A 25,507-nucleotide genomic window follows, 5' to 3' on the forward strand; every position below is an offset into this window, starting at 1 on the left:
GCATCCTGGATACCGATCCTAATTAATCATTTTAATCGCACTTTATTTATTGATTTATTTATTTTATGCACAAACGTTGTGAGTTTTGAATCGGCTCGGTAAGTGTCCGGTAGGAAACGGCATCGTTTGCAGTGTTGCCAAGTCCGCGGATTTCCCGCGGAATTGCGCTACTTTAACACTGTTGCTGCAGGGTTATTTATTTTTTATTTTTTATTTTTATTAATGCATAAGCTTTACAACCAAACAAGGTACATAATCACATTCCAGAATAAATCCAATCTTATTCAGCCTCGTTGTGCATAACCACAAATAGAAAAAAAAGCGTCAAAATAAACCAAACTAAACCTGAAGGAAGAATAAAAGGAAAATAAGTACATAAGATGCTTAAAAAATAAAAACTGTTGCCGCGGGTTGAAGTGACCTCAATAACATGATTTAGCCTCTGAAATGTGAATTTTACCAGGGGATCCCCGCCAAAAACCCCGTATTTGGGTAGCAGTTAGGCGGATTTTATTGTGGAAACCTGGCAACCCTGAGTCTGCCGTCGTGTCGCGTGAGCACCGAAGATGGCGGCTAGCAGCGCGGCGTCGATGTGTCAGTTCTGGAAGCGCTTTAATTTGCAGCAGCTGCAGGTCTGTGGATCTCTATCACATCTTCTCTTTCATGTGTTCATGTGTGTTTGTCTCCTGCATCGACTCGTTGATCATTGGTCATTGATTATCTTTGTTTGCCGATCAGCTGTGATGTAAACATTGTCCAAAGTAGTCGCAGAACAGACACGAACTATCATTTAACGCTAAACACAAGTTCGTTAACAGTTTGAATAATTTGGCCTGAAGATCCTGACTTCGCTGGGGTCGTATCTCAGTATTTTATCAGGCTAGATTAATCAATAGTTATGATTAGTTATGAATAGTTTCTTGTTCACGGTCACGAGACGCCAAAATGTCAATCATCACAATTTCAGTGACTAACACACGGAACTATAATTGATCAGATTCATATTTAAACGCACTTGTCACAACTTTTCATTGTGTACGTGGTTGTTGGTGCTTTTAGCATTAAAAACACAACTTTTATTCAAACTGTGAATACGGTAGATTGTTTAGCAAAGCGTATTATTGATTTAAAAGATGTCCTGCAAACTGCGTGTAAAATATGAAAACAAATATGAGGCAACAGAGACAGTGCCTCCTAAAACAATGGATTACAGAATAAACCACAGTACAACAACAAAATATTATGAAATATGACAATTGTATGCATCACTTATCAGCACAAAGGTCCCAGGGTTCCTGCAGGTCCTTAAAAAGTCAGTTATAAAAAGCCTTCAGTGTCTTAAATGATATAAGAAAAGTATTAAAACTTAAATTTGGGGACGGAAAAGCTTATACTTTGTTTTAATAAACAGAACATTGATTGCATTGTTAATGTAAACATACAAAACAGAATTGTGTTGGCTGTTGTTTTCTTGATCGTGTAAGCAGTGTTCATGTGTTAACCTGGACCCTCTGAATCTATCAGTTGTGAGTTCATCAGTTGTTAACTGTGAGTTGTTGTCTTTCAGAGAGAGCTAGACAGCACCGCCACACTGCTGGCCAGCCGGCAGGATGACAGCGAGCAGTCCAGGAAAAAACTCATCGACCAGAGCCGCGAGTTTAAGAAGAACACGCCAGAGGTGAGCTTTATGTCTGTCATTCAGGTGCGTGGCTCTGGGATACGCTCCTCCCTCACCATCCATTACACAGGTGTCCACAGAGTCAGAGCTTCAAAGGATGCTTGTTTTTAATTCTGTGTGAATATTTCAACACTGGAATGTCAAAAAAAAAAAAAAAAAAATTAGGGATGGGCACAAGGAGTTTCAAATATATTTCAAAATACACAAAAAATGGCCAAAAGAATATATTTGTTAAAATATATTGAAGTAAATATATTTTCTACCAATATATTGTTTGGGTCATTTTTTTGTATATTTCTGTAAATATATTTTGAATATAGAAATATATTTTTTTAAAGCATTTAAAAATATATATTTTGACCTCCTATATATTTCAGTCCAAGAAAATGCATTTTCTTGCCCCAGAAATACATTTAGAAAAATATATCGGTATATGAAGATTGAAACTAAATATATTTCATTGAGCTTCCCTGTTTGCAACATATATTTAGCATATATTTCAATTATATTTTTGCCATTTGGGATGGTTGAGAATTTAGAGTTGAGACAGCCTGTGGACCAGACCGGAGAACAAAAGTGCAGAATATGCACTTTATTATAACATTACAATGCTATTTTGTAAATTCTTTGCGCTTAATATGTTGTTACAAGTAGAGCACGTCTAAATGGGATTCACACATTCAGACTAGCACATGATTTACTTCGCTTGTGCCTTTGTGGATGTAAGTTCAAGTTTTATTACATTAATTTTGTGTATCTGATTAACCTAATTTAGGTTGAATTTGTTAATGAATTAAGATGTTAGCAAAGTGCTTTAGTTTACTGGTGTTCATTCACTCTTAAGCTTCAGATCATGCAGCTCAAATGACAATGTCTGACATTATTGACTCTGATCAGATTGTTTAAAACGGTTATATTTCTTATAAATGTTTATTTAAAAAAATATTGATAATACATTTTTAAGTGTATTATTAATCATTTTAATCCTTTTGTTGTTGTTGTTGTTGTTGTTTTATCGTATCCTTCAGAACAGTCCATTTGGACTTACTCTGCCAAGCGTTTCTTTCTGTAATTATGCAGTTTTCAAGAAAGCATTTATTAACATTATGGGCAATATCAAGTTCAGCAAAATGATATTAGGTCATATTATTGCGACAGGCCTAGTGCACACACAACAAGGGGAATATCAACATGTTGGGCTTTTGCAGAGCCGTGAAAGCAAGCATGATGTCTGCCAGTCAGTGCTAGATGAGAAATACACTGATGCTCTGGGAAGTCTAGTGTTTTGTGAGTGTATGAAGTACAATTGAAGTGCATTGAAGTGTCTGTGATATTTGATACTGAAGCTTTTTGAGTGTCAGATCATGTTTATTTGCCTAACTAACAGTCTTTGTGTGCTTTGTGTGTCTGATGCAGGATCTGAGGAAGCTTGTGGCTCCGCTGCTGAAGAGTTTGCAGGCTGAGGTGAGTTTTCTCCTGAACCGTGGAAGAAGTAAACCAGCAGATGAATGACTTTATTCAGCACCGCACAAAGGCAGTGTAATTTAATTAGTCAGCACAAGACCACACGACAGGACAGTCATTATGAGTGGATATGTTTGAGGGACAGTCGGTGCTGTTAGTTTGTTTTTGATACGCGTCTGGAACAAGTCTGTGTGTGGATGATGTTTGCTCATCTGTGTCTCTTCTAGATTGATGCATTGAGTAAGAGGAGTAAAGAGTCAGAGACGGCCTTTCTAAACGTCTATAAACGACTGATTGATGTGCCGGGTAAGTCTGTGTGTCAGAATCATATGAGCTGCATGATTAAAACATCAGAATCCTCAAATATTTCCCTTTGTGTTGTAATAATAGTAGATAATAATAATAATAACAAAGCACAATTTAACTTAAAACTAAGTTTATAAAATGTTATTTTGGCCATTTTTGAGACCCCCTTCTTGAATCAGGCATGTTTGTTTTTTTTTACTGTACAAAATAAACGCAGCTTTGCTGAGCAGAAGAGACTTCTTTTAAAACATTAGAAAATATTACAGATCCCAATTTGAACACTACTGTATGTGTGAATGTTATAATAATATAATCTAATGGAGCTATTGTAATTATTATTATCATTATTATTGTCTTTTTTAAATTTTTTTATTTGACAGAAAATCAGCAATCAATGTTTTATTTTAACAGTAAAATTGCAATACTGACATTTATGAATGTTAATGGAGCTGTTGCTTTTTCTCAGCTTTTTTCTTTTTGTTGACAACAGCAGATTTATAAATGATTCTCATTACGAATTTGAAAAGATGTTTTTCACACTTATAACACATGCCTTGTAAAAATTCATAAAAATGTTACTGAGCAACTGACGAGTAACACTGATTCACGCCTCACGCTGGTTGTTATTTGATCGCGTCACGTCATTGTTCGGTGCAGTTTATTCAATCTTTTTGCTTATTCAGCCAAACACCGAAAGAGCTTCTTTTTTTTTTGCCAATTACGGCAGCATGATTTCAGTTGCTGCACATTCGGTGCATCCCTAAATGGTATATTGGTACGTAAACCAATTTGAGTACATATTGAATAAAGCATTTTAAACTTGCAGATACCCTGATTTGCAGATTGTCTGGGCCTAGATGGGTCAGTAAATGAAAAGAACTCAAACTTAAGTTATAAGAAGCCTGTGTTGCTCAGCTGTTTGAGAGCTTTGCTGAAGGCAGTGTTAACTGTGTGTGTGTGTGTGTGTGTGTGTGTAGATCCGGTGCCGGCGTTGGAGTTGTCGCAGCAGCTGCATCTGAAGGTCCAGAGGATGCACGACATAGACACGGAGAACCAGAAGCTGCGTGAGACGCTCGAGGAGTACAACAAAGAGTTTGCTGAGGTCAAGAACCAGGGTGAGACATGCACACACACAACACTGGAAACATCCTGTCTTCTTTTCCCCATGATGCATGTAGTAGAGATGAGGTTAGGCTGAGACTCAAATGGCACGGCCACAAAATAATGATATTGTACTCTGGGAAAAAAGTGTTACTGGATCGTTGCATTACATTGCTCTTTGAATATGTTAAATAGGGCTGTCAAAAAAAAATTTCTAATTTTGAATATTGAATATATTGAATATGGACATCTATCAACGTTGCACTCGCGTCTCGCACAAGAGAGCCGCATGTTTAGAAAGCATGTAAAATTAATGTAGGTTCAACTTTTAAAAAACATGTCTCGAGACTTTATGGTGGTTTTTCCGCATCCCACTGCATCTCATGTGATTAAATGAAGAAAGTACTCTGTGATTGGTTTTCAGTGCGTTGTATTAAACTATACATACATGCATGATGCTGTTTTGTTTAAGCAACTTTATTAATTATATATGGTTTATAAACGTTATTTTAAACATTATGCACTTTTTTCAAAGATAGTCGTGTTATTTTATTGCTTTGAAGAAACGTGCATTAGTAATATTTTGCTCGATGCGCCTCTTGTGGCCTCAGGAGAGAAGCCAAAAGCGTTTTTCCCCCCTAACTGAAATTATGCATTTTAAATTCGAATATTGATCATATTTAAGTACAAAATTCCAATTTAGTTTTTCAGCCATTTTGACAGCCCTAATGTTAAACTGTGCAAATCTGGGGATCAATCTGCAGCTGTCAGTACGTGAGAATCCTCTCCAGTGCTGGAAATGGCATGACGCAGATGCACACTGTTTTCTGTTTGAACTGGTTATGTAGTCACATAAACAACACATCATAGCAGCGTAAACCCTCTATATCATTTTACATTTCTCAAAGCTGTTTAAACACAGGGATGGTTCACAACAGGCTCCACTTCGCTTGGCTGAGAATCAGAGGAGCGTATTAGCACAGGTTGTGTGTGTTAGTCACAGCTTCACTGAAATGTGTGATCTGTTTGTAGAGGTGACCATTAAAACACTAAAGGAGAAGATCAGAGAGTATGAGCAGAGCATGAAGAACCAGGCAGAGAATCTGGCCCTGGAGAAACAGCAACAGATTCATAAAAGCTATGAGGAGAAAGAAAGGTCAGTACCCATCGTGCTCCATCTCATCTTTATATAATCCACAGCTTAAATCGTGAGCCGTCACGTCACTTTTACTGTCATCAAAGCAATAGACCAGCCATTGAATGGCATTGAAAGTTCTATTCTGCCACTTCAGATTGTGGATTTCTAGCAGGTTGTTGAAATTGTCCACATGATTAACTTGTAATTCTGAAGGTCTTTCAGTATTTAGTTTTCGACCCTGATCAAACTCACCTGCCTGTGGTTTTCAAGCCTGGAGATTTAAAGAGCATTATGTAATTGGAGTCTGTTTTCACAAATGACTCATCATGGGTTTGGATGCTGTTCCTCTCTCTCTAGCTGGGTTTCCATCCAAAGTTGCAAATTAAATTCATGCGCAAAATTGAAAGCACCGTTTCCATCCAGCGTGTCAAAGAGAACAAAATCGTCACTTCCTGATAAACTGAGACTAAATATCACTAAGAAAAGTAGGAGAAGCCACTGAATATAATAATTTTCATATATAATAAATGACTTGGGTAACACTTTATTTTGATGGTCCCTTTTGAACATTCTGTCTACAATAAGTAACTTTGCACCTACACGTCAACAAACTCTCATTAGAGTACTTGACTGTTTGATTAATATCTGCTGACTCTTTATTGTGATTATGGCATTCTACTGACTATAATATCGTAACAATAATATCGTAATTGTTGTTTTAACGATGTGTGATTTGACATTGAGTATATTGCAAAATCCATTCAGAACACCCCTACAGAGCGCACGCATGCATTACGTGATGGAGTCTAGACTAGTGCGAGCGTGCATTTAGAGTGCGTTCTTTCACTGCATGATTCAGACTATTAAAATGCATTTAGAATGATCTCAGATTTAAGACATGGGGCAGACAATGTATATATTTATACCACTTCATAATATAGCCTAGTTTATCAATGGGGAGTGGCGTTTTTTTTATTTTTAATTTACCATGTTTACAAATGTGATATTGATTTTTTTATTTATTATTATTTTTTTTTATACAACAGTTCAATAAACAAAGTTTATTAAGAGACTTACGTTTTAGACACCATATTTCCTGTTTTTGTGCTATTTCGATAAATAAAATAATTCCAAACACAGCCACAGCACTGTTTTGCGTCTCTGAATGAATCAACCGTTTAAATGATTCACTTCAATCGCAGTGACTCACTTATAAACAGTGACTTGCTCAATTTCACATTCAAAGTATCTTCAAATTTTAAGTATTTCAAATATCAGTATTCAACATTTTATGTTTAATATATCAAAAATGATTTATGCATTTGTAACTGCAGGTTAAATGCATTCATGTCCTGCATTAAACAGTGTGTAAACGCATCTAAACACCTCTTCAGACGCAGCTTCTGTGTTTCCTCTGCGTTGCAAAGATGAATTTTATTGATACTGATTTGACTAATTTGACTCAAAGGATAATTGGACACTTTTAGAAAAAATGGCTTTATAACGGTAAAAATGCCCATAAAACGAAAAATCAGTTTAAACTTATTGGAAAAGATTAATTTCTATCAGTGTGAACTGATACACAGAATATGAAGAATATCAAAAACTTCAGGAGTCAGCTGTCCACGGTACAGTCCTTAAGATACCAGCATTATAACACAATCAGCAAAATATCATCTAATTATCATTATCAATAAAATCCCTGAAAATATCGAGATATAATTTTTTGTCAATATCGCACACCCCTAGTGCAACTTATAGTCAACAGAATGTGTTTAAGGGACCATCAAAATAATGTGAAACCATCACTTGCACAGCGAGCAGACGAAACGCACGGAAACTCACGGAGGTGGATATCTGCTGTTTGGGAACGCAGTCGTGAAAGACGATTATACAGAAATACTTTGATGACAGACTTTGCTCAGGCATTTCAGACCATAACAACATTTCAGATGCTGTGCAACAAGATCGGTCCGCTGGTTGGCAGCTTATCCCGTCCCATAGTGCAAAGACTTTTTTGATGTGCATGGAGGAATTTATTCGGTAAATGCATTTCCATCTCCCATTATTCATATTAACCCTCGCACAAGGACTTTTATTCTAACTTTGGCGTTTCCATCACTCGTTTCTGATACGATACTTACTTCAAAATGTGCAAAAAAACAGGGTGATGTAAACATAGCTACTGTGTGCCATCTTTTTTGTTTGTGAGTAAAGTATCTCTTGTTGTGTTCTAACAGGAAGTTCCAGGAGTCGCACGAGTCTTTGGTTGGTAAACTACAGGAAGCTGAACTCAAAGCCCAGAGTCTGCAGACAGGTACCAGAGAAGTGCAGTTCATCTTGTGATTAAAATCTCATCTGTATTTGATTTATGAGCGAATTATCCATTCACAAGCTCTTCCTGCATGGACTAATAAACAGGAGCTCTGCTAAAGAGTGTGTGTGTGTGTGTGTGTGTGTACGCTGGAGGTTATATAATATATTTTAGATTGTTATATAAAGCATTATGCTGTTGTGTGTCTTTGCAGCACTTGAACGAACTCAGACGGAGCTTTTTGACCTGAAAACCAAATATGATGAAGAGTCGACTGCAAAGTAAGTGCTTGTTACTTCATATGTGGATCATCATTCGTATTCATTTATTAACCAATTTATTATTAATCTCACCTCTGATAAACTCTTTCATGTTCAGCTAGCTTAAGTTGATCACTCGCACTGTACACTTCCGTTCAAAAGTATGGGATCAGTAAGATTTACTCAATGCTTAATACTTTTATTTAGTAAGAACACATTAAAGTCACAAAAATGACAGTAAAGACATTGACATTTTTATGAAAAATCATCTCTGCATTTGTACACATGTATTACAAGAGAGATAATGGTGAATTTATTTGGTTCTCAGAGCTGATGAGACTGACATGGTGATGACCGATCTGGAGCGAGCCAATCAGGTACAGATTCATTCCTTTTGTAACACTTTCATCAAATTCCGAGTTTCCAGATTACGCTTATGACAGACACACAGTTTCTCCTCATCCTGGTTATGCATTTTTATATAAAAAATAATACATAAATTGTTAAAATGCAAAAAAACGAATGTTAAAAGGGTTAGTTCACCAAATAATGATGAAAATTGTGTCGTGTCAATCATATTGTCGTCGTCATGTTGTTCCAAACCTATAAAACTTTGGCTTATCTTGAAATACATTTGTGGAAAGTATCGTTTTGGAAATTTTGGTTGTTGACTTTCAGTGGAAGGACAGAAACTTATAGGGTTTCATTAAAAAAAAAAAACCATCTAAATTTGTGTTTCAGAGGTTAACCAAAGTTTTATGGGTTTGGAACGACATGAGGATTTCCATTTTGAGGTGAACTGTCCCTTTAAAAGCTAAGATGGAGGCGTTATTAACTCTATTGATGATGTTTTTCTGCAGAGAGCAGAAGCTGCTGAGAGGGAGGTTGAAGCTCTGAGAGAGCAGCTCACATCAGCTAACATATCATCCCCACCGCAGACACGGATCGACTCGACTCCATACACGGTACCTGCTCTCCGCTGCTGGTCCATATGTGACCCTCGACCACAAAACCAGTCTTCAGTGTCAATTTTTCAAACTGAGATTTCTACATCATCTGAAAGCTGAATAAATAATCTTTCCATTGATGTATGGTTTGTTAGGATCGGACAATATTTGGCTGAGATACAACTATCTGAGGGTGCAAAAAAATCTAAATATTGAGAAAATCTCCTTTAAAGTTGTCCAAATGAAGTTCTTAGCAATGCATATTACTAATCAAAAATTAAGTTTTTATACATCTGCGGTAAGAAATTTACAAAATATCTTCATGGAACATGATTTTACTTAATATCCTAATGATTTTTCGCATAAAAGAAAAGTTTTGTCCCATACAATGTATTTTTGGCTATTGCTACAAATATACTCCAGCGACTCAAGACTGCTTTTGTGCTGCAGGGTCACATGTTCTACTGTAGAGGTGGCTGGGAGCGAGATTATAAGACTGCCGAATCTTAAACTCCTCAATATGGTTTTGCCAAATAAACTAAACCACTGCTATAATCTCATAAAGTATATAATCATTTATTCCATGGTCTGTCTGAATACTGGATTCTGATTGGCTGGCAGGTATGCAGTATAACCGTTTAATGCACAGATAGTTCCAAGTCAGTTTAATCACCGTTCTATATTAATGCGCTGCTTTAATTGATGCACACCAACCAACACACATCACTCGCTCGCGCGCACACACACACACACACACACACACACAGCGAGAGAGAGATGTCGGGTGATCTCTGCGCACACACACATGAACTTGTTGTCAACGCTTCCCCGCGATTTTTATTAATAAAATAGCCTAGATACTAGATTGCTAAATTATATTCTCTCTCGATCGATAATTAATTGAAATAAATGCTATAATTCATTCAAATACATGTGATCTTACCGCACTATTTCATCCGTGTATGATTTGAACCGTCGGGTGGTTCTTTGCCTCTGCGTCATGCATTTAAAATCCTTTAATGCACAGCAAACCGTTGATTATCCCTTACATATGCTATATAAACAGGTTTTGAGTCAACAAAGTAAACTTGTTTTTTAAGACACCACTGGACAACTGTCAAAAACAGCAAAAAACTAATACTTGACTAACTAATGTGGGCAAAGGCTTATTGAAGACAGTCAGTAATAAAATAACAGCAAATTACAAACAATAGGACGGTGAAATACAGTAGAACAAATTAATCAATTTATTTACACGAACCATAGTATTCCTGTAAGAAATACTACAAAAATTAACCAAATGTAAAAATGTCTTCACTGCGTAAATTCAACATTCTTCTTATTAAAGCTACTAAAGTTATAAGGTTATCAAACATTTGAAAATAAAGCAAAAAAGTGAACAATACAGGGTTCGTACGGTCATGAAAAACCTGGAAAAGTCATGGAATTTTAAAACGGCAATTTCCAGGCCTGGAAAAGTTTTGGAAAAATAAATAAACCCAGAAAGTTTTGGAAAAGTCATGGAAATCTGTTTCATAAATCTTTGTATAACAGAATTATGTTTAATCAGGTGCAGATCGCGCATTTATCGCATTACTCATTCCTGCAGCTTCCGCATTCCTTCAATATAGCTTGTAGGGTAGATGTGTAAATTAATCCACACAGATCAAATCAATCACTTGATAACCGCACGAGTGATTCAGCTGTACCGCGTCTTCTCTCTCTTTCTCTTAAAGCGGCTTCTCATCTGCGCATCTCGTCTGCACTGCAAGAGCCGCTGCACGCTGCGATACAAGACTTTCGCTCGCGTCTCGGTACAGTTGACAGAATTGTCACTTGCCTAATGGGGTCATTGTTGCATCGTCACAAAAATGTATTATTTGCACGTATTTTTAAGCCATTTGGTGCTTGCGCACTCTGGCGGTTTCCTGTGCGCTCACATCCAAAGCGCGCGCGCATGCGTGTATAAAGCCGCTTTTGCGAGTACAAAATTGAGTTTGATACCAAACAAGCGCAGTAGAGCTCTGCACGGGCCTCAAATACAAGCCCTAGCCCGGCCCTTGTCCGACAAACTATCAGAATTACTGGCCCGAGTCCGACTGGAGCCTCTCTCTCTCTCCCATTACACAGCTGCTGTTGCAGCCATTAAAAATAGTTCAGTTTTTAATGGAAAAGTGGTTCAATTTCTTTTGGGTTCTTTATTAAGTTAATTTAGAAATATGTTTGGAACATTTTTTGTTTGTTAAATTCAAGTTTTCGTTTTTTAAAGTAGTGACCAAGCAGCCAGCAGTAGACACTACAGTGAGTCAACCATAGCCTGTTTGATCAATTTAGCATTCTCAAATCATCATGACTTGCCTAAAATAAAATCTATAGCTATAAAACACTTCAAGCATATCCCAATGTTAGTTTAGACGTTTTAACTAAATGTGCACTTTTAGGTGCATATCCAAGCGTTTGTGTGGAGAATAGAAGCTAAAGCGCGCTTTGCAGGACATGGAGCGCGATAATATTTTTTCTTTTTAGTGGAAACAACTTAACTTAAAATATGCTGCCATTTTTGCTCATAAACGTACAAGTAATACATCAATCGGAACTGTAAAGGGTCTACTTTTATTTGTGTGCACTTACAATATCAACAAAATATTGTTTTTGTAAAATAAAGAAAACATAGCCTACAGGATGCGCTTTCTGCCGTCTCGGCCTTGAGCAGGAGCGCTTCACAATGATGAACCGAAACTAAGTAATCTTACCTCACAAATATGATAAATATATTTAGAAATATTTAATTTGGAAATTTATTGATAAAAATATGTACGAACCCTGACAATAATAGCAGAGTAGTTCTCAAATGCCATAATAAAAAGAGCAGCTTTCTTCATGTAAATGAGCTGTAATAAACTGACATTAATTCAGTTTCGAGCTCCAAAACCTCAGTAAATCATTAACAATAGTTCTGTTGTGTTGAACCAATGTGGTTTGAAACAAGGATGTGTGACAGTTTCTATGGTTTTGGGAAACTGGCTAGTTAATTTCTTCAATAATGCATCATACTACGGTGGTTACATAGCTGTGCGGGAAACTCAGTCCTGATCTCTGTCTTTGTTTATCTTTATTCTTGTACTCTTCTTTAGCTTTGAGCTTTGTTCATGTCATCTTTCTTAGTGACATACAGTGCTGGTGAGTAACTAGCTACATGTAACGGCGTACAAAATAAATGTAATTGTAATCAGTTACAGTTACTGAGAAAAAATGTGTAATTAAATTACAGCTAATTATGAAAATGTTAACAATTACAAAGGGGGTTACACACAGATTTAATTGACTTCTTTCATAAATTGCATCGACTGCTCTAAAATATAAGACACCAATCAGGAGTTTAGGACACATGCTTATTTTATCTCCTATTTGGGTTTATGTGTGCTTTATTTTCTAAGATTAACTGTTTTTTCCAAGGCATTGTTAGATGCCAGTGTTTCTGTTTCCTTTGCAAAGATTTGATTTCAAAAACAGTATCATAACTATTTCTTATGATTTTAAATCTATATTTAACCTCAGGACAATCTCAAAGTAAAAGAGGTGCTAAAGTCTGATTTTGTGGTGCTGTGCTTTAAATTAAATTATTATAATCTTAACTGAAGTGATGAAGGATTTGGTAAGTGATAGTAATGAGTGATGAGTTCTACTGCAAGGTTAACCCGGCCTGCTTTACATGTTTCAAAATGATTAACAGTTGAAAGCTTTAGACATTTAGAAAAGTAATCAAATGTTACGTTACTTTAATAAAGTAATTGAAATAGTTACACTACTTTTTACATTTTAGATGTAATCTGTAACCCATTACATTTCCAAAGTAACCTTCCTAACACTGATGACATTTAAACATGACACTGAACACAGTCCTAATTCTGACTCTAGCAGGTGCTCCACTGTGATTTTGGCTAACGTTACTGTTGGTCCACATTCACCTGTTTCATCCACAGAACATGAGTAATGCACAGTAAACCTGCTGTGTCTGTGTGTGTTTATATGGTGCTCAGTGTCTTGTGTGTGTGTTAATCAGGATGAGAGTGCGGAGCTGGTGCTGCACTCGAGTCTGGAGGCGGAGCTCAGTGCAAAGGAGCGTGAGATGCTCCAGCTGGTGGAGGACGTCCAGAGACTGCAGGCCAGCCTCTCCACGCTCCGAGAGAGCTCAGCCGCACAGATCAGCCAGCTTCAGCAGCAGCTCCAGAGCCAGACCGCCACGCTCAAGGTAGACCTCCTCACTCAAGCCACTCTTACATTACTCTCCACTTTCAGTTTGCAAGACAGAACTGCCGTCCTGGATTGCTTTCTAAATGAACACCAAAAGCTGAAGTCCTGCAAGACTGGTGCATACTGTAGCTGAAGCTGCTCAAAATTTTGATGTTTGATTTTTTTGCAGTTGATGTGACTACAAGGGATGCACCGAATTTTCGGCCGAAAAGACAAAAATATACTTTGACTACTAACAAAAGCTTTTTCCGAGGTTGGCAGGTCTAAAAAGTGTTAAAAAATTACTTTATATTATTTAATAAAATAATAAATATTAATCATTACAAAGCATTTTCGGTTTCTGTTTCGTCCCAGAATTGTGGTGCATCCCTAGTGACTACAGAAATAGACTGGATGCTCATCCAAATAAAGGCACAGCCATGTCTGTGAAAAAATGTACAGAAAACACAGAAGAGATGATGAGTAGGAAATTAGCAGGTTTTCCAGAGTCAAGCATGGCACAATAATCCACAAATGCAACTATTGACAATAAACTAAAAAGTAAATGCCAGTATCACATTTATTCATGAAATTGTATTAAAATCTTTCCAGAAAGTGTTGTTCCCCTGTATAACTATACTCGTATTGGTAACACTTTATTTGAATGTCTCTTAACTAGTTGCTAATTAGCATGCATATTACTAGAATATTAGCCATTTATTAGTAGTAATTAAGCACTTATTAATGCATTATTCTACATGACCTTATTCTACATCTCTAATCCTACCCAATACCTAAACTTAACAACTACCACACTAACTATTAATAAGCAGCAAATTAAGAATTTATTGAGGGAGAAGTCGTAGTTAATAGTTAATAAGTGTTCCCTATTCTAAAGTGTTACCCTAGTATTTTAATTTCCTACTAAACAGCTGCACACTTACAAAACATATTAACAGTTGAAAAGAGTCACACTTTATTTTAAGGTCCAGTTCTCAGTATTAGCTATTAACTACGACTTTTGCCTCAATAAACTCATATTTTACTGCTTATTAATAGTTAGTGCGGTAGTTGTTAAGTTTAGGTGTTGGGTAGGATTAGGGATGTAGAATATGGTCATGCAGAATATGTGCTTTATAATAAGTACTAATAAACAGCCAAAATGCTAGAAATATGCATGCTAATAAGCAACTAATTATTAGTGAGAACTGGTCCCTATACTAAAGTGTTACCTTGAAAAGTAAGAAGTATTTTATTATTGAATGCAATACGTGCTGTGCCAGTTTACAAATTCAGACACCGTAATTTTCATGTGAACGACCAGTCTGCACACATTACCGCCCAAGAGCATCTCATGGACCTCTCATGTAAAGCACAGAAATTAAGCTGATATTGAGATTTAGTGACTGATTTATTAAAGAGATTGAGAATGATGAGAACTCGTGAGTTCAGGCCAATTCACCAATTGATTTAACAGAGGTTGATGTAACAGGCTGTGTGCGTACGATTGAGCTGCTCCGCTGTTGTACATTTGCCCTCATCACAGTCTTTTCATGTGTCCAGCAACTGGAGGAGAAGCTGCAGACACAGACAGACTATGAGGAGGTGAAGAAAGAGTTCAGGTAAGAGATGTTCCTGCATGCTGCACTCCTGCTAATGACATCTCTAGTCTCATGCCCGTTAAAGCAATAGTTCACCCAGAAATGAAAATTTGCTGTAAATTTACTCATCAGGCCATCCAAGATGTGCATGACTTTTTTCTTGAGTAGAGCAGTAAAGATGATTTTTAGCTGAAACCGTGCTCCTTTGTGATTCATACAATGCAAGTCAACAGCGACTGCTGCTATGAGAGTCAAAAAAACACATGAGACAACACAAAATTAATACATGCAACTCCTGATGTTATATTGAAGTCTTATGAAGCAATCAGTCTGTGCGAGGAACATGAACATTATTTACAACATTATTACCTGTAATCCATAGACTCGGGAAATCTGATTCTCTTCATAATATATAAAACCAAACCCTGTCTTTGCTTAGAGCAACTAAAACTTAAAACTTCTGAGTGCTTGGCTACATCTCTGAACATTATGTTGTATTATTTAATCATGGCTGAAGTAAAGCTGGAACATTTATATTAACAGCATCCTGAAGTCGATGGAGTTTGGGCCGTGTGACAGCTCCACAGCGCAGGTAAGCATGTGTGTTTTTTTTTTCTGTTTTTTTTTTGTTTTGTGTGTGATATTTTTATTTTTATTTTTGGTGTTGATCTAATGTGATGTTCTCCCACAGGACTCATCTAAACCGTTAGAGGTGTTGCTGCTGGAGAAGAACCGCAGCCTGCAGTCTGAGAGCGCGTCTCTGCGCATCGCTAACACCGAGCTCAGCAGTGAGTCTGTTTTGAGTCAAAAAGAGGAAATACCAACATCTCAAAAACTGCTAGTCAAGTTCACATTTCAATAACATATTTCAAATCAGCCATAAAATCTGACGTGAAGTGGCATCAATGTAAAAAAACAAAAACAAAAGTGCAGCAAAGGCTGAACATGAGTTTCACATAAAGACCAGTGTGTGTGGATTGGTAATTATAGCCATTCAACATCAACATAAAAAGAAATTATTTATAATATTATATATATATATATATTTAATAGTCCAGTAGATGCTTTTAAATTGTGGCTGTGTAGGTTAAATCTCAGGTTTAAAATCCAGCTCTCGCTGTCATTTAAACAACCCAGGCTCATTGGAGAAATGTGCCTGTGGCGACATGATAATATGTTGGTTCTCGTATATTTAGTGACATTTTTAAAGTGAGTGGTGCTTAAAAAGCATGTTTCAGTTTATCTGAAACTGATGTATGTGAATCTGGCAACATTTTATCACTGTGTGCGTATCATGGCTCTTTGGAAATGAAACGTCCCTAAACGGTTATTGCTCGATCGTGCTTGAAAATAACACACCGCCTACCCTAAACCTAACCGATGGTGTTAACAAAAGCAAATGTGAGATGAAAACCAAAGCAACCGTGCTATTTTAGCTTGCTTCTGCAAGTCTTTGAGCTATTTTGTGGAATGACTTATGACTCATGTTCCATGTGACTCACAGTGCAGTGCTGTACCGGGTGAGCTACTGAGCAAGTTTACTACATCAGAAAAGCCATACATATGGAGCTGGTTATGTGATGCAAAATCAGATGTATTATTTTTCAAATCATGCGCTATGGTAAAAGTGTTTTGAGGTCATAACATATTGTTGTGCAAGAAAACACACAAAATAAGTATTTATTAATTAACAGTCTGTCCTGTAATCATAATTAAGGAATAAAAGTTAAAGCCATTCTAATAAACTGCCTTTATTTAGTGAAATAACTGTAGTCTAGATGATGTTTCTGTCTTTGTCATCACTATATCTGCTCTCTCTGTTTGAATGAGAGATGTCATTATTTAAATTATTATAACATTGATATCATTATTTTATTTTCATGATATACAAATGATAAAATTACTAGTAAAAACATTTAGGATCTAGATTTTTATGTGATGATCGTTTCTCGCTATACAATACCTGTATCATAAGTATCAATACTTATATATACACACCTGACCTTTGTGGCTTAAAGGGATAGTTTAACCAAAAAATAAATCCTTTTATCAAATATCCAAACTTAAAAGTTTCATTTATCTATGAAACAAATTTAATTATTTTAATGAAACCTGAGATATCTGAAATATTCGTTCAAACAGAGAGCTGATGGAGTGATAGTAAATAAAAGGAAAGCTAAATTATTATCATGAGTTTATGTAATGATTTGTTTATGATCGATTATGATGTGTAGCTGCCATACAGATGCAATCACTTCATATGATAACAGATTTAATTTAAGTTTTGCATGTGAACATTGATCAATGCAGATACATAGAGCACGTCAAATATGGTAAACAAGCTCAGATTTGATTTAATGTTGTCTAAAGGCTTTACTCTGTGTGTGTGTGTGTGTGTGTGTGTGTGTGTGTGTGTGTGTGTGTGTGTGTGTGTGTGTGTGTAGGCCGTTATGCGTCTCTACAGCTGGAGTTCTCTGCAGCAGTGAAGACCAGCGCTGAACAGAAAGAGCTCATCCTCAAACTGGAGCAGGATCTCAGCACCATCCAGACTATGTCACGGCCCGACGCTGAGGTCAGACACGAGCATGAGCTTCGGAGCCTATTATTATCACAATAATAATTTAGCTTTTCCTTTATTTACTAGCAGATGTTGTCATCACTCTATCTGCTATTTCTGTTGGATCGACAGCTTTATGTTCATGTTTTTGATTAAAGTTTGGGGAAAAACATTAGCATTGGCTCAGGAAATGAATGTCGCTTTAATTATTTTTAACATGCTAAACTGTCCATATTAATTGCAGAAATTAACATTATCCAGCCCTAAAAATACTGACAAAAGATTTACTGACAAAATATAAGAGACTGAGAAAATTTCAGATGGAGGGTCAGTATGAGGGCTGAAAATAATACTTTTTTTTTCTTGTGCAAAAAACTTGATGAACGTTATAAGTGAACCTCAAGGAACGTTAAAATAATAAACACACAGTAGTTTTATTCAGCAAGGATTAATCCAATTGATGCAACAGTAAATTCATTTGTAATGTTTCAAAAGATTTCTGTTTCAAAATGCTGTTCTTTTAAAATTTCAATAGAAATATTGCGCAGCACAGCTGTTTTCAACATTGATAATAATCAGAAATGTTTCTTGAGCAGCAAATCAGTATATTAGAATGATTTCTGAAGATCATGTGACACTGAAGACTGCAGTAATGATGCTGAAAATTTAGATTTGATCACAGAAATAAATTACATTTTACAATAGATTTGCATAGAAAACAGTTATTTTAAATTGTAATATTTCACGTTATTACTTTTTTCTGTATATTTGAGCAAATTAAAGCAGCATAAGAGACTTCTAGACACTAGTGACTTCAAACTTTTTTCTTTTTTTTTTCTTTTTATGTAATATAAGTGTTGGCACGTAAAATCACTGACTTCCTGTTGAAGTCTTCAACAGGGACCAGGTTTTTATATTTTCTTCTGAAGAATGGAGTCGAACACTGAAAAGGCAGTTAGTAACTTGATCTGAGTGTGAAGAATGCTGATGCACGCTTTGTAGGAGGATTACAAAAACTGTATGTGAATCTGTTCCAAATGACCGATGTGGAGGTTTGCAGTGTTTTTCAGGAGATATATGAACTGACAGCTAAACTCATCCAAAGCACAGCCTTACACACAAGTACAAAAGGCATCTTGATACAAGTCACAGTAATTTGTGATAGTAATCTATTGTTTTTCTGTAATTTAGGGTGCAGACAGCAGTGTGGTGATCATCCCTGAGCCCATTAAAGAGGCCACTGCTCTGTTCTCAGGTAAACTAAAGCACATGTTCATGAGAGCAGGATGACCATATAATGCTCATGGACACATAATACAGACTGTCATCAATCACTCTAGTCATGAGATGTTCATACAGCTGTTTTTCTCTGTGTGTGTTGAGGTGTGGGCGGCTCTCCTCAGACGGATCTTCCTCAGGGTCAGATGGACTCTTTGCTGTCCATCATCTCCAGTCAGAGGGAGAGATATCGCTTGCGTAACCAGGAGCTGGAGGCCGTGAGTGCACGTCACTGTAATGATTCCTGTTGCTCAGAGGAAGAGAGGCTGAATGTGCCGTTTTGTTGATGTCCGTCAGGCGAACAGCTCCTTACAGCAGACCTTACAGGCTCTTCAGAGCGAGCTGGACAGTCTGCGGGCCGACAACATCAAGCTCTACGAGAAGATCAAGTTTCTGCAGGGCTACCCAAACAGAGTAAGTCACAGCGAGCCGTTTGACATCTCGCTTCTGTGGATGATGAATAAACCTGGACATTTCAGCACTAAGGTTGTGCGGTATGATTTTTCTGGGATAAGACACTGTTACCAATCAAATTAAATCAGTATCAACAAAATCCATCTTTGCACTCCAGACGTGGCACAGAAGCTGTTATTGATTAATATTTATTGATTAATGCAGCTCAGAGGTGGCATGAATGCATTTACGCTGCAGTTGCAATTACGAAAAGATTTTGTGAGATTTTCTTTTAAAGAAATTTGAAATATGAATGAATCAAGTAACGATTTTTCCAGTTATGCATATTTTTCAATATGCTAGTTGAATAAAAGCCTGTTAAAATGAGCATCTGCAGGATGATTTAAAAAATCCGGACATTTTCAGAGACAGGCGAAGAGATATTCTGATGATTACGGTGTACAGAATTTTCCAAACTCAAAAATAAAATAAAACATGGTTACTACATATTTACTATAGTAAAACCATAGTTATTTTTTTGTAAGGGTGTTATCAGTAAAATTAATTTAAAAAATGTAAACGGGTATGAAATATGATCAGTAAGGGAAAAACAATGTTAATGAGAAGACGAACTTGACTGCAGCAGGTTAGTTGGAAAATAAGTGTGGGACTGGACGTGGGGTTACACTGCTTCAGTCACCGGATATAGGAAGTGTGAGAAAGGTCTATCACTGACTTGATTCATTCAGAAATCAAATCCTACTGTGTTGCTCGGCTATTTATTTAAAATCGGCATCTAATTTTCAGGGGTGCTGATATTCGGGAAAAAACAAAATTTTTGTGAGATTTTGCTTAGCTGTACCATCTAGAAATATGAATGAATTTCAGGGTCATTCTAACTGCTTTTTACTAAGCTCTCAAGATGTGTTTGAGTATGTCACTTATTTCGCAAAAAGTTCACAATGTCAGCTCACACGTTGTTTAAACAACAGTTATGATATTGTCGGAGATGACGCATCGCACACCCCTACTAGTGCCATAATTGCACGTTGTTAGCCTGAATGTGGACTGCATTTAGTATAATTAGATCTCAAACATCAGTTTTGTTCAGAGCATGATTGAGATTGTAGGTCCCATTACAGTAGATGGCGAGCACTGAAGCCTGACGTGTGTTTCTGTATTAGGCCGGAGACAGTGATGATACAGTGATGCGTTACTCATCTCAGTACGAGGAGAGACTCGATCCCTTTGCTTCCTTCAGCAAAAAGGTGAGAATCTGAGCATATTCAAATTTCAGTTTTGGAATTGTTTGTTGGTTTTGTGCATTCAGGTTTTAGTTGTGATGTGTTTATAATGTGATTTTCTCTTCAGGAGCGTCAAAGGAGATATCAGAGCCTCAGCCCGTGGGACAAGGCCACGCTCAGTCTGGTGTGTGACCTGTGTTTGTGTTGATATCATCCAATGCTGTCAAACGATTAATCGTGATTAATCGCATCCAAAATAAGAGTTTTGTTTACATAATATATGTATGTGTGTGTACTGTGTATATTTATTACGTATATATAAATAAACACACATGCATATATATATATATATATATATATATATATATATATATATATATATATATATATATATATATATATATATATATATATATACATAATAAATAAACAGTTCACACACACATGTAAACAAAAACTTTGATTATGGATGTGATTAATAGTTTGACAGCACTAATATCGTAATATACAGTAGTGCACACGCGTGTGAATCCGTGTTCTTTGCACGTGAGCATCTCATGGTCTGGTGTTTTTCATTTGGATATATGCCACAGTAGGAATTTATGCTAAATTTAAGGTCTCCTTGGGGTTTTCCACCAAAAGAAAAACTATGTTTTAAATTTTGAAAACATAAAAATGACAACAGCAATAAATATTAGTATTGTAATTATTCTATTAAAAGTATTATTATTATTATTATTATGATTAAACTTTTTGTACTATTTACTATTTTATACAAAATTTGTAATTAAAAGAGTTGCATAGTTCTTTGATTGGCTTATTTTTTTTTATTTATTTAGTTTATAATTTAAAGGAATAGTTTACCTAAAAATGAAAATTTGCTAAAAAATAAAAATGTACTCCCAGGGTGTAGATGAGCTTGTTTCTTCATCGGAAGAGATTTGGAGAAATTTAGCATTACATCACAAAAAACAAAAAAAACATCACAATAATCCACAGTAATCTACACCACTCCTGTCCATTAATTAATGTCTTCAGAAGCCAAAAGCTGAAACAAATCCATCGTTAAGACATTTTTGACTGAAAACCGTCTGGTATGAATCAGGAGTAAAATCTGCACAGCTCTAAACAAATATATGGCTGATTTTGATGTGAGAGACAACAGGAGATGCATTTTTTCACTGGAGGAAGAGTTATTACGGATTATGGACTCATATTTTAGCCTGAAGCGACGGTTTGAAGTCAAAAACGTCGTAATGCTGGATATGTTTCAGCTTTTGTCTTCTCCAGATGTTAACTGATGGACTGGAGTGGTGTGGATTATTGTGATGTTTTTATCAGCTGTTTGGACTCTCATTCTGACGGCACCCATTCACTGCAGAGCATCCATTGCTGAGACACTCATGCAGTGCTAAATATATCCAAATCCCACGAAGAAACAAACTTGGATCTTGGATGGGCTGAGGGTGAATACTCTTTGATTTTTAGCAAATGTTCATTTTTGGGGGAAATTTCATTATTTTATTTTTTTTTTTTTTTAGATTTTTAGGTTCCTAATAACAATGTTGAATAATTTGCTATGGCAGTGTGTTTAACTTTGTTGATTACATGACTAAACATACAGTGATTCTACATTTTAGTTAATGGGGGATGCTTGTACAGACATTCAGAGCTAAGCTGACAACACATGCTCATATATCACCAAACCTGATCCAGTTCGCTTGGTCTTCGGTAGCTGTGTGTTTTGTCATTTCCCTCCTCTTTTGCTGTTGCTGCTGTCTGTGCTGATGCTCGGCGAATCTGTTTCAGGGTCGTGTGATCCTCTCCAATAAGACGGCCAGAACTGTGGCGTTCTTCTACACGCTGATCCTGCACTGCCTCGTCTTCCTGGTGAGTCACGTGATCCTCGGTTTACACTGTCCAGCACAGCTCGTGTTGTCCTGCTGTTTTAAGCGTTTTGCCTGTGTGTGTGATCAGGTGCTGTATAAAGCCGCCTGGAGTGAGAGTATCGGTCGGGACTGTGCTGCATTTTGTGCAAAGAAGTGAGTGTTTTTACCCTGTGCGAGTTTCCTGAATGACATTTGATCTGAGTTTCTGGTTTTGAACCACTGTGTGTTGACATGAGTTGTGTTTAATGCATGTGGTTTCTGGTTCACACACTCTTTCTTCCTCTTTCTTCCCGCAGATACTCAGACCACCTGCACCGTTTCCACGAGGATGGAGACACGTGGCAGTAGCGGCTTCTATCCACTAGAGAGAGCTGTTCACATCAACCACATATTTATGACATGAAAATCATAGCTTGTCTTTAATTACTGGTACTAGGACCAGGTTAGTTAAATATTAAATATTAAACTGACATGAGGTTTAACGGTTTGATGCTGTTAATTTACATGACGAGATGTTCTGCAGGTCATGCGTTGGGCATTTTCTCTCTGTTACCATCTATTTGACTTGAAATCAATCCTCTCTAACATCTGTAGCACCTACCCGATGGTGATCTGTTGCTCTTGCATACATGATTATAACGCTTTACAGAGAAATCAGTGGTAATGGTTTATTTAACTTTGTGGCAGATACAGCATCTGACACGATATTTATATCCCTTCTTTTTGTATATTCAACTATTGGGACTTTAGGTGTAGTCTCTTGAAATTAAATTTAAGCTTTCATGGAATGTGTGTTTTCTTTATTATGAGATTAATCTATTAATAAAACTAATAAAATCAAATTAATAAAACGTTTGGGGGTTGGTAAGATTTTAATGTTTTTGAAAGGAGACTTTTGCTCATCAAGGCTGCATTTATTTGATCAAAAATACAGTAAAAAAATAAAATATTACAATTTGAAATAACAGTTTTCTATGTGAATCTCTATTAAACTGTAATTTATTTCTGTGATGCGCAGCTGTATTTTCAGCATCATTACTGCAGTCTTCAGTGTCACATGATCTTCAGAAATCATTCTAATATGCTGATTTGCTGCTCAACAAACATTTCTGATTATTATCAATGTTGAAAACAGTTGTGCTGCACAACATTTTTGTGGAAACTGATGCATTTTATTTTTCAGGATTCACAGATGAATAGAAAGTTCAAAAGAACAGCATTTATTTGAAACTGAAATCTACTGTAACATTGTAAATGTCTTTACTGTCACTTTTGATCAATTTAATGCATCCTTAATGAATAAAAGTGTTGTTTTCTTTCCAAAAAAAAAAAAAAAAACATACCGACTCCAAACCTTTGAACAGTACTGTGCATGAACCAATAATTGGAGATATTTCCACATTTTCTTTACTGATTCAGAGGAACATCTGTGGAGTGGCTTTAAATATAATGTGTGAAATGGCATGGACTCCTGCACACTGAAGGTGGCATCCGCTGAATCTAATTATTAATAAATGAAGGGCTTGCTGTGGACTGCTGGTGGCAGAAGTCCTGAGAAAATGCTCGAGCACTGGGCTTCTGCTCACGGGTTCGTCTTTTTCATCGTGGAAGCAGATGTTAAAGGCTCATTTTGTAATGAATAATTAGTGAGACGGAAAACAGTCTCCTCCATCAGTCTGCAGACATCCAGCGGGGTGTTGTGCGCTTGAATAATTCATCTAACGGCTCTTAATGAGTCCAGACCCTCAGCAGTTCATTCGGCTGTACATCAGCTTTCCCAGGAGCAGCTGGATCTGAACATGAGGTGTTTTTAACGCAGCCTGGGTTATTGGTCGGATGCTTTTTGTGCTTCAAGTTGGATTTATTGTGTTATTTGAGAGAGACATGACAGTAATGGCTTTCAATGAGATTCAGAAAGTACTTCTTTAGTGAAGCTGCGGCTCCTCGTTTCATTTGACCCACGTGACCTCTGCTTCTGCGTTTCCCAGCATGCTGCATCATCACCTCGGGCTGCCTGATTTCCTGTGGCATCGTCTGTCGGAGGTCTCAGCCCATGTGACCGGACCCGGCCAATCAGAGAGTGTCCGATGCAGTGATGCGAGAGACTGATCTTCACTGCAGCTGCAGATTATCTGTCACTGAAGCTGCTTGTGAGTTTAATCTGAGCTGCATACGGTGACTCCCTGAACCTGCAGCACGTTTGATGTGAAATCTATTAGACTGAGAGAGTCAATGATAACGATGACTGTATTCATGAACCGTGGTATGTACCTGCTACTTCAGCGGATCCAAAAAACATGGTATTAATGAGCACAAACTCCAGTGCATGATGTAGTGCTGATGCTGAGCTCAAAACTCCCGAATCATAGCTTTGATCCTACATGTCTCGTTTAGACACGCGTGTATGGTGTTCAGTGCTGGGAAGGTTACTTTGGAAATGTAATAGGTTACAGATTACAAGTTACCCTGTTTAAAATGTAATAAGTAGTGTCACTATTTTCAATTGTTAATCATTTTGAAACATGTAAAGCAGGCAGGGTACAGTAGAACTCAGCACAGATTACTGTCACTTTCGAAATCCATCATCACTTGAAATAAGATTATAATCATTTAATTTTTAAAGCACAGCCACCACAAAATCAGACTTACTTTGAGATCATTCTGAGGTTAAATACAGATTTAAAACCATAACAAGAAATGGTTTAGTAAATAGTTCATGATACTGTTTTGAAATCAAATCTTTGCATAGTTATAAATAAAGTATATACATAAACCAAACAGGAAATAAAATAAGCATGTGTCCTATTCTGCGTCCTAAACTCCTGAAACATTGGTGTCTCATATTTTTGAGCAGTCGATGCAATTTATGAAATAAATCAATTAAATCTCTCTCTCTGTGTGTGTGTATTTTCATAAGTAACTTTAATTTAAATCACACTTTTTTTTTCTCAGTAACTGATTACAGTGAGTAATTTAGTTACATGTAAGTTACTTCCCAACGCTGATGATAATGAATCTCTCAGATGTTCTTCCCTGTTTAAACTCCATCTAAGATGCTCAGAATGAGTGTGTGTTCACTGTTGCGCTCCGTGCTTGTCTGTAGA

General features: G+C 36.7%; 1 protein-coding gene across 1 annotated transcript; it reads left to right on the forward strand.

Annotated features, from left to right (window-relative positions):
• The first annotated feature begins 478 nt into the window (after positions 1-478).
• cux1b (cut-like homeobox 1b) lies at positions 479-25,207 on the forward strand. The gene is made up of 23 exons (XM_058799660.1): positions 479-632; positions 1,568-1,678; positions 3,095-3,142; positions 3,370-3,448; positions 4,426-4,563; positions 5,582-5,705; positions 7,928-8,004; positions 8,216-8,282; positions 8,590-8,638; positions 9,122-9,226; positions 13,272-13,460; positions 15,005-15,063; positions 15,586-15,634; positions 15,734-15,830; positions 17,487-17,614; positions 18,791-18,854; positions 18,983-19,095; positions 19,175-19,291; positions 20,455-20,538; positions 20,642-20,698; positions 22,324-22,404; positions 22,492-22,556; positions 22,700-25,207. The coding sequence occupies exons 1-23, from the start codon at positions 567-569 to the stop codon at positions 22,749-22,751; spliced, it is 2,019 nt and encodes a 672-aa protein (XP_058655643.1). The 5' UTR covers positions 479-566; the 3' UTR covers positions 22,752-25,207.
• Positions 25,208-25,507: the final 300 nt, after the last annotated feature.

The sequence above is a fragment of the Onychostoma macrolepis genome, chromosome 15 (assembly GCF_012432095.1).
Source record: "Onychostoma macrolepis isolate SWU-2019 chromosome 15, ASM1243209v1, whole genome shotgun sequence".
NCBI classification, from domain to species: Eukaryota; Metazoa; Chordata; class Actinopteri; order Cypriniformes; family Cyprinidae; genus Onychostoma; species Onychostoma macrolepis.